At 44.1% G+C, this 9,104-nt stretch overlaps 1 protein-coding gene across 1 annotated transcript in view; it reads right to left on the reverse strand.

The window, feature by feature from the left end:
- Window positions 1-214: 214 nt before the first annotated feature.
- Window positions 215-9,104, reverse strand: part of kirrel3b (kirre like nephrin family adhesion molecule 3b) — a 59,998-nt gene continuing 51,108 nt past the window's right edge. Inside the window, exons 11-16 of the mRNA XM_076281702.1 lie at window positions 7,810-8,008; window positions 6,368-6,475; window positions 5,773-5,856; window positions 5,370-5,479; window positions 4,113-4,199; window positions 215-685 (exon numbers count right to left, since the gene is read on the reverse strand). Of these exons, the coding sequence (XP_076137817.1) occupies window positions 215-685; window positions 4,113-4,199; window positions 5,370-5,479; window positions 5,773-5,856; window positions 6,368-6,475; window positions 7,810-8,008 (1,059 nt within the window). The remainder of the gene's footprint in view (window positions 686-4,112; window positions 4,200-5,369; window positions 5,480-5,772; window positions 5,857-6,367; window positions 6,476-7,809; window positions 8,009-9,104) is intronic.

The raw sequence follows: 9,104 nt of genomic DNA on the forward strand, positions 1-9,104 counted from the left end.
CCAACATCACACCGTATGTGCTTGATGTGGAAGTGAACTCCCCTCCCACCTCCTTTTGATTTTAGCCAGTCTTTAATGCTGGCTGCAGCCCTGGAGCAGTCAAATACCCCCTCCCCCCCATCATTATTCACATGTGACCCCCCCCCCCCCCCTCTCACATGTGCCCTCCCTCCCCACCCCACCCCTAGACACTCCACCCGGCCGCCTAGCCAGGTCAGACATGCGTCTGCATGCGCTTCTGCAGGGGCCGCGTGAGGTCCGAGTTTTGCGAGGATGACTGGGAGTAGTGCGAGGAGGACGAGGCCGAGGCCTTGCTGTCCTTGTCGAACTGCACGTAGCCGTCCTGCTTGCTGTAGCTGCTCACGCTGCTGTCGCACTGCGTGTCCAGGAAGGAGCTGGAGTCGCTGAGCGAGCCACGCTGGAACTCGCGCTCGCACAGCTCGATGGAGCTGCTGCCCATTCCCAGCACGAAGCGCTGGCTGTAGTCGTACAGGCGGTTGGGGCCTGCGCCCAGCGTCGAGTAGATGTTGGTGAAGGACATGCCGGTGGGCACGCGCTGCTTGCCCACGGTGGTGGAGGTGGATGGAGTTCGCATCTCCGTGGGCTGGTTGCTCGCCAGGGTGATGGTTGGAGTGGAGTGGTGCTCCTTGAAGGTGTTGACGCTGTAGTATCCGTTGGTTGGGTCCTGTAAGGATAGAGTGGTAAAGGTAAAGGTGACTGACATTTAGCAGACGCTTATCCAGAAACTCATTTCTAATGGTTAATGTTTACATATGTCCTAGATTACTTGTAAAGAGAAATTGTTTACTAGGAAAATACTGTACTTCATATGGAAATCGTCATGACCATATAGGTGTATGTTTTTGTTTAAAAAATCGTGCCTCTTGGCAGGAGCAGTTCTCCCAACCACAATGGAACTCTCCAGACAAAGCATGCAGAGAAAAACATTGAAATGGTATCAAGGTCACCCTGTCAGTAATTACAAATACAATGGCAAGGAAATAAGGGAGACAGGAAGCTATGTCAGGAGGGATAAAAACACTTGAGTGGAATGTTTTTTATCCTGGGCATATCACTGCAGCCCTGCTACCCGCTAATTAAGTAAACTCTGATGATTCACACAGTGGCACTGAGCGAGCACAACATCAGCAGGAGGAGTTCAGTAATATTTCAACTTTAATTGGACCAAAAATGGCTGCAACAATGCTGTTCACTACCTCTCCCAATGGTGCTGGATGACTAAAAAAATATACATATGTTAAAAGGAAAAAGAGAGTAAGGGAAAAAAAAGAGCAGGTCGCTGCAGCCATGGTTCTCTGCTCAGCACTGTTGCTAAGAGGCCAATCAGGCTCGACTGTGAAGACATGAATGTCATTTGGAGCACAGAGCAGGATGCTAATCACTGGGAGATGACACTGCTATGACAACCCAAGAAAAAAAATCTACAGCGTGTAATCAGGCATTTTTCCCTTGTCTGTCTGTCTGTCTGTCTTTTTTCACTTCCTATTTCTTGCCTTATTCTTAACATTTCCGGTTCTATGACAGGAACATCATCTCCTCCACTCAGCAAGACAAGTGAGGACATTGCACGGAAAGAACATTCGCTTTTGGGCTGGCTGTTCATCAGCTAAGATGCAATCTCTTGATTTTCAGTATGAGCCTTTGGCTTCTGAATTATGTATGACTTACAGACAAAATTTAATGAACTATACTATGTGTTTTGACCTTTTCCCCCCCAGAAGATATGCTTTTCAAAATAGGAATTTAGTCTGTTACATTACACACATTTATAACTGACTATAAGTGAGATATATTTTAATATTTTATTCAGATGGAAAAGATAAATAATGGGGGACTTAGGCCCTGTTTGCAAGACAACGCTTGCGGGCGAAACCGCAACATATTTTATCACATGTGCCTTTGGTTTAGACGGCGATGGCATTTTTGGGGCTTTTAAAAACGCAAAAAAGTGAAACCACCCTCCAGAGTGGAAATCCATCCACTTCCACCGTCGCGTTCCCGTCTAAAGGGTAAAAACGCAAAAGTCAGCTCTGATCTGCTCACGGTGGCTCTCGTTGGTGGTGTTGTGTGGCAGTGCTTCACACTACCAGAGCCGGACAGTAACGGAGTACATTTACTTGAGTACAGTACTTGAGTACAGTTTTGAGGGATCTGTACTTTACTCAAGTATCATTTTTGGGGAGTACTCATGACTTTACTCAAGTACATTTTAGAGGCAAATATTATACTCTTTACTCCACTACATTTCTATCCATAACCGTGAGTACCCGTTACTTCTAAAAAAAAAAGGAAAAAAGAAAAATCTCGGAAACCCTTAATTTGTTGTTTCCCTCTCAAACGTGATTGGATTGTGCAGGCGCCACTGATTGGGACAGCCTATCAGCAATCACCTTCAGCTTTCCGCCAAAGTCAATTCCATGGTTAGATTTAGATAAGAGACGAAACCATGGACGAAACACCATGAAACAATGGATGAAGACGCAGCAGGTCCATCCCGGGAATGTGCCAACCTGTGGCCCCACCTCGCCAGACTATTTCAATTTTCTGAACAAGTTAATGATAGTTTTCACTTCAAGTGTTTCAATTACAAAATAGTATTTTGTATTTGAAATATGTATTTTAAATACATGTATTAGAAATACTGCCCATCCCTGGCAACATGGTAAAAAGATGAAAATGACTTAATTTTACTTTCAATTCCTTTTACATTCTCCAAGGTATTAACATTAACATTTTTTATAACTCCATGTAGGATGTTTCTGTACATAAATGTAAGCACTGTGGCAGTAGTAATGCAATATTTAGAAAATGTACTCTTGATACTCAAGTACTTTTAAAATCAAGTACTTCAGTACTTTTACTTAAGTAGACATCTGACTGTTGTACTTTTACTATACTTGAGTAAAATTTAGCAAAGGGTATCTGTACTTTTACTCAAGTAATGAAGCTGTGTACTCTGTCCGCCTCTGCACACTACCACCTACCCGCCTGGCGTGCATACTACATGGAATTTCAGAGACTTTTGCATCACCGTATGCACGAAGATTTCCCCCCAAAAACACTCATCTACAGTAAACGCGGAATAAAAAGCAACGCCACTTTTGCGTTTTCTCTTCCGATCGTTTCCTTCTAAACACAGCCTTAGTTTTAATGGTAATAAACATCAATTTATAAAATCCAAATTTGTTTTCATGGTCCCCAATAATAGAATATAAAAAAATATTATTTTCATACAAAACACATTTTCTCCCAGACAAGATGGATAAAATTGGTTTCTTGGCTAATAGTTTTAATCAAATTGAATTAATCTTTTTTTTTTGAGTGCACTGATTAGGATTTCACTGCTGGTGAATGTTATCCTAAAAATGTCTTCTGTATTCCGCTCTGGAAATTGTTTACTTTCTCAGCACAAAGTGATCAGCATATACGGCAAGAGTAATTATGGCAGTCAATGAGAAATTATTGGTTTTGGTTGACTACATTGACTCGGAGGATTTCCATCTTATTATTAGTGTTATTATTTTTTAAGCCATTTGACTGCATAGACGGTGAACCTTCATAGCAAAAGGGCAACAATAACCAAGCCTTGCTGGAGCAGAACCAATGAAGATTAAAATGAATGGTATGCTTTTCTGGCACCAAAATAGTATGCCACCCATTCTTAGTTTCATTCCAATCTTATCTCACACAGTTGGAAATCCAAGACTGAATCTGCTTGATGGATAAAATGTCACATGAAAAAAATGCATTCCTGGTTTCTCCATGTATTACAGTGTTTGCATGGTACTTCTCTTGATGTTATCAGTGAATGATCTAAAGTGGGCTCCGTTGATATCTCTTTGATAGCAGATTAAGTGAAAGTTTTGGAGGCTTGCAGAGACTTTGCTGTACTCTCCAGCATATTGTCTCTGTGCTCAATTTTTAGCGTAATGCATGCTAATGAAATGAATAGAATGTCTTTATTTAATTCAGCTATGGGGACCTTTTGTGCGCAATAAACTTGCAGGGGGGGGGGTTCGTGGGTTTAACCATCAGACCTCGGTTATTGTTCTGCAACTTCTAAACAAATGCGGACTCCACCTGGCGCTCACCTTAATGTGCTGGTACTCTTTCTCCTCTTCCTGAAGAACCTCCAGCTGTTTCAGAACAGACTCCTGCTGAAACTCGCCCCGCTCAATCTGAGGGGAGAGAGAGGGGGGGGGTTATTTTACTGCTCTCAAACTGAGTTTTGTATACCCACCTAACCACCCACCCACCCAACTCTCCACAAGGTCCGCTGATGTACTGATGGAGATTTGCTGGTCTTTAAAAAGGCTTAATGATATTCAGGCTAAGCTTTAATTTCACCCGAGGCAAATTTCCATGAATATTTTGTACACATGAATGTCGTTAGGGAAATAAGCACACCCGTACCCTGCTTTTCTTCAGTCCTTCAGTCCACCCTCCCAGCCTCATCTCTCACACACACACGCACACGCACACGCACACGCACACACACACACACACACACACGCACACACACACACACACACACACACACACACATCTAAACCTTCCAAGAAGTACATTGTGTTGTTGTCTAAAGCACTCCTCAGTAGCCACCTGTACCTTACAGCCACCTCTCCATTTTTTTTAATTTATTTATTTCTATCTCTGTTTTCATTTTCAGGGAGCAGCATTATATCGCTAATTAGCCATTCAAATGTTTTTTTTTTTTTTTTTTTGCTCTTTGTTTGACATGATTGCACAAGATTCCAAGACCAAAAAGACCTCTGATGCGAGGATCGCATAGCCATGGCAACCCCCCCCCCCCCCGGTTGCTCCCCTGTCCATCTTGGAAATTCTGTCCGGCCACTAAATATAGGCTCGGTGGGGCGGGGGTGTGTGGGGTGTGGGGGGTAGTGGTAGGGGGTTCCGATAGGAGCTGAGCTGCAAAGACACAGGAGCTGCATTATTCATGGGGGCCACAGTAGTGCTGGAGATTGGTGTTATTAGTGTTGTGGTGGATATAATTACCATTCATTATCACAGGACGTGACAGGGCCTGGCATAATGAGAAGCTGGGGCTCTGTGGCAGAGGGTGGCTGAGGTGGCTTGAGCTGGGTATGTGTGTGTGTGTGTAAGTGTGTATGTGTGTTTGAGTGTGTGAGTTAGTGTTTGCATATGTTTGTGTGTGGTGTAGTAGGTCTTTGTGTGTGTTTGTCTTTGTATTTGTAGCCTTGTAAGTATGTGTGAAGGCTCGTGGGTGTATACCTAGTGGAAGCGGTTTGTTTTCCACACTAAGAGCACACACACACACACACACACACACACACACACACACACACACACACACACACAACCCTTACCATCAGCTGCTTCATGGCAGCATGCTCCTCATTCTCCCTGGCTGCATTGTGGTCCTTGTGAACAATCTCCACACGGATGTCGTTCTTGGCTGAGACCACTCCTTTAAGGTCTAGGAGAAAACCAAAGCCACAAGTGCCACCCGTTAGCCACAACAACACAGCTACCTTCTCAAAACAATGACAAAATATCCCCTCATGCTACTTCACATTTACCAGTCTAGAAAATCACCCTCAAGAAATGAAACAAAAGAACACAAATTAATTAGCATCAGGCAAAAGAAAACCAAGAGTGAGTCAAGAACCCTCTAGTGAATACACCCACAAACAGTAAGCGCTCCTAGCAAGGCACTGTACGTTCAGTAATGTTGGTTAGGTTAATACTTGTCATATAGCAAAGTCTTACTTTCTGTCTTAATTTTGCTTGCAAGTTCTCTCTGCTGAGCACAGATGGAGGCGGGGAGTGAGGGCATAACCAGGTGTGCGTCCTCTGTGGTATACAACAACAACATGCTGAATGCCAGCAAGGATCCCCACAAGGGCAAATCCAGCACAGTTTTCTTGCAGGTGCATTGGCTGACTAGAGTCTGAGCCTGACCTGAGCCTCTGTCTGAATGGGATGGAGACGGCTCTTTCAGATGTTATCATATATCACTGAGCCATGAGGTGCGATATCAAGATGGCATGGGAAGAGAGAAAAAGATAAAGAAAGAAAGAAAAGAAAGAGAGAGAGCGAGAGAAAGAACGAACAAAGAAGTGAAGGAAGGTAGAGAAAAAGGAGGAAAAGAAAACAGGCAAATAAAGAAAGAAAGGACAGAAAGAAGGGAAGAAAGAAAGGACAGAGAGAGAGAAAGAATGACCGTATGTAATGAATGCTTGAAGAGGAGTAATGCGTAGAGTGTCATGAGCTGTTGCTTCTTCCTGTCCTGTCTCGCTGTAGATCTCTGGTCAGGTGATAACGTGACCGCATGCAGGTGTGAACCAGTGGCGTGGATACTTACTCCTCTGAGCACGCGTGCAGCAGAATGCTCCGATGGTCCCCAGGAGGACGATGAAGGCCACGAAAGCGCCGACGGCCACCCCGATAATGACCGCCACCGGCACAGACGCTGTGGGTCAGCAGAGGAAAGAGACAGACACACCCTTAACCTTACAATGGTGAATCTCAGACACAGCACGCTTCCCCAGCATGCGCCGCCATTCTAATGTATTCAGCTTGATCAAAGTCAACAGATAACACAGCGAAACATAAATAACATGGATATCTACACGGGCAGGGACACAAAAAAAACAAATTCAGGGCCGGAGGGTAGCTGCGCTGCCCATCTGCCAGGCTGACCGATGATCGATGTGCGATTTACACACATTTAACACCCTCCCCAAACAATCTGCGATAAACACCACCTCTGACTAATATGCAAGCACTGTACGCAATTAACAGCTTGAACAGAATAATACTATACTTAGTATAATGACCTATTACATCTCTGTATACTTATTGCGAGGCAGCCATGCGTGCGACAGGTGCATGATTGCTCAGCAATAAAACAAACAAATGCTGCATATACAACGCGCTGGTTTTTAGCGGAGCGCAGCAGCAAACTGAGGTCTTTATGGCTGGCCCCTCGGCATGATTTGTTATTTTTTGTTGCGGTGCACTAAAACGCGGTGGTAAGGCATGCATAGTTTTTTTTTTTTTTTGACCTGGTTTTCCGCCGCGGTAATGAATGGCTGACGGAGAGAAGGGGCAGCACCCACATTAATTACTCTATCCCCTCCTTAAACAAATGCAACACAACAAAGCACCTCCTCTGCCATTAATGCCTATTTAATGTCTCCATTAATCTATGTCCTGTTCGAGGAGGCCGGGCATGTATTTCAGGCAGAACTAAACTGTGGCCAAACTTTCCCATCTAACGCTGGCAGTTGTGTGCTGGAGTGAGCAGCAAGGCACAAATTGCAAGCACAGGCAAGTTAACATTTCAAAAACTGCACTCAAAAATTCACAGGAAGAGACTGGTGGGAGATGCCCTTGCTGCTCAGTAACTCACTTGACTCATACACTATTCTTATTTCAAGGACACAAAACAATTCAGTGAATTTATATTATTATTATTATTATTATTATTATTATTATTATTATATTTTAGATATAGTAAGATAAGTGAATTCCGAGCTTTGGAAGATAAAGACAAGGCAAGAAGACTTATTCTCTCTTAGCCTTATTCAAAAGAAACCAACCAGCCCCAGTAACAGCACAGCACACTATTCTAGAACAGGACAAAAACGACTACACACGATCACACACAGCACAGCACAAAGCTCGTCTCCAGGCTGCCAGACCACTACACAGGCAATGGAGCGATGACACCATTGCCAGCCTACGCCTATGGCCACGTGTTTGAAGAAGAGAAGCTGGAACCTGTCGAACCTTGGCTCCCACCTTGTTCCTGAAGCCTTATGATCTCGGTGTCGGAGCCGAAGCTGTTCCAGGCGGTGCAGTTGTAGATGGTCTGGAAGTCGGCGGGCACGATGTTGCTCATGGTCAGCGTGGAGATGGCACCGTCCTCCGTGCTCACCGTCTCCACCGTGTAGCGGCCGGACGTGCCCGACTCCAGCACGGTCTCCTTCCAGGACCAGGCCTAAGAGCATGAAGGGGAGGAGGGGAAATGTTACTCATGCGTATAGCTGTATTGTGTAAGGACGTCTGAGTTACATTGATACAGTCCACAAAGTTTATATCTACCTAGTTTCAATATATGGTTTAAGGAACACTTTACATCCAACTTTATGATTGAACAAACACTTAACTACTGTAATGTTCATATTCTCTAAGTCATTTTGGACAGGGGTGTCTGCTAAGTAACCATAACCATAACCATAACTGGATCACTGACTGTTAAAGAGATATATAGTTGCTAATTTAGACTACAGAGCACACAATAATATGCTGTTGAACATTATGTTGTGATTTATGCTGTTATAGGGATACTTGCTTGCTGTTTATTCATGTAAAATACATAGAGGTATAAAATATGTGTTATTAAATTTGTATTATGAATGTGAAGACAAATCATGTCGAGTATGTCTTTGAAAACAGTATTGTCGGCGGAGTCATAACTATTATTTCCCCTCTAATCCAATCGGAACGGGATTAATAAGATAGTCATTACCACATACAATTTCCATCAGCAACCAGTGCAGAAGACTTTTCAGGTCACACACACACACAGACACACACACACACACACACACACACACACACACACACACTTACACACACAGAGTAAGTAATGAATCAAACATTGTCCCTAAGAGTAGGCGGTGTTTATCTAAGCACCATAAATCTTAATGGGATCTGTGGTATCACTGCATAAGCATGCATTAAATGAGAAATTAAGAGTGTTAGTCTGCCGTGCTTAATAACCTCCAATTCGTAGCAGAGAGAAATGATTTTGCAACGCAATTCCATTTATTAAAACAAACCAATCATATCTCCGAGGCGGGCGGCCATGATGTTTACTGTTGCCGGGAAAGAGCGGTGGGCAGACAGCGGGACTAACTCGGGATGACTGCATCAACATCAACCCACGGCCCAAACTGTGCTCCGAGAGCCTTGGGAGGAGCTGCGCTGCTTTTAATAAGAGCGATAACAGGTGGCTCAGCTAGGGAGAGTGCCAAGCTCGAGAGAGTGAAGAGAGAGATGGGAGAGAGAGAGAGGGAGAGAGAGTGAGAGTG

Source organism: Alosa pseudoharengus, unplaced genomic scaffold (genome assembly GCF_046254945.1).
Source record: "Alosa pseudoharengus isolate Yale_2024_CS ecotype anadromous, Long Island Sound unplaced genomic scaffold, YU_APseudo_1.1 YU_APseudo_1.1_scf_13, whole genome shotgun sequence".
Classification (NCBI taxonomy): domain Eukaryota; kingdom Metazoa; phylum Chordata; class Actinopteri; order Clupeiformes; family Clupeidae; genus Alosa; species Alosa pseudoharengus.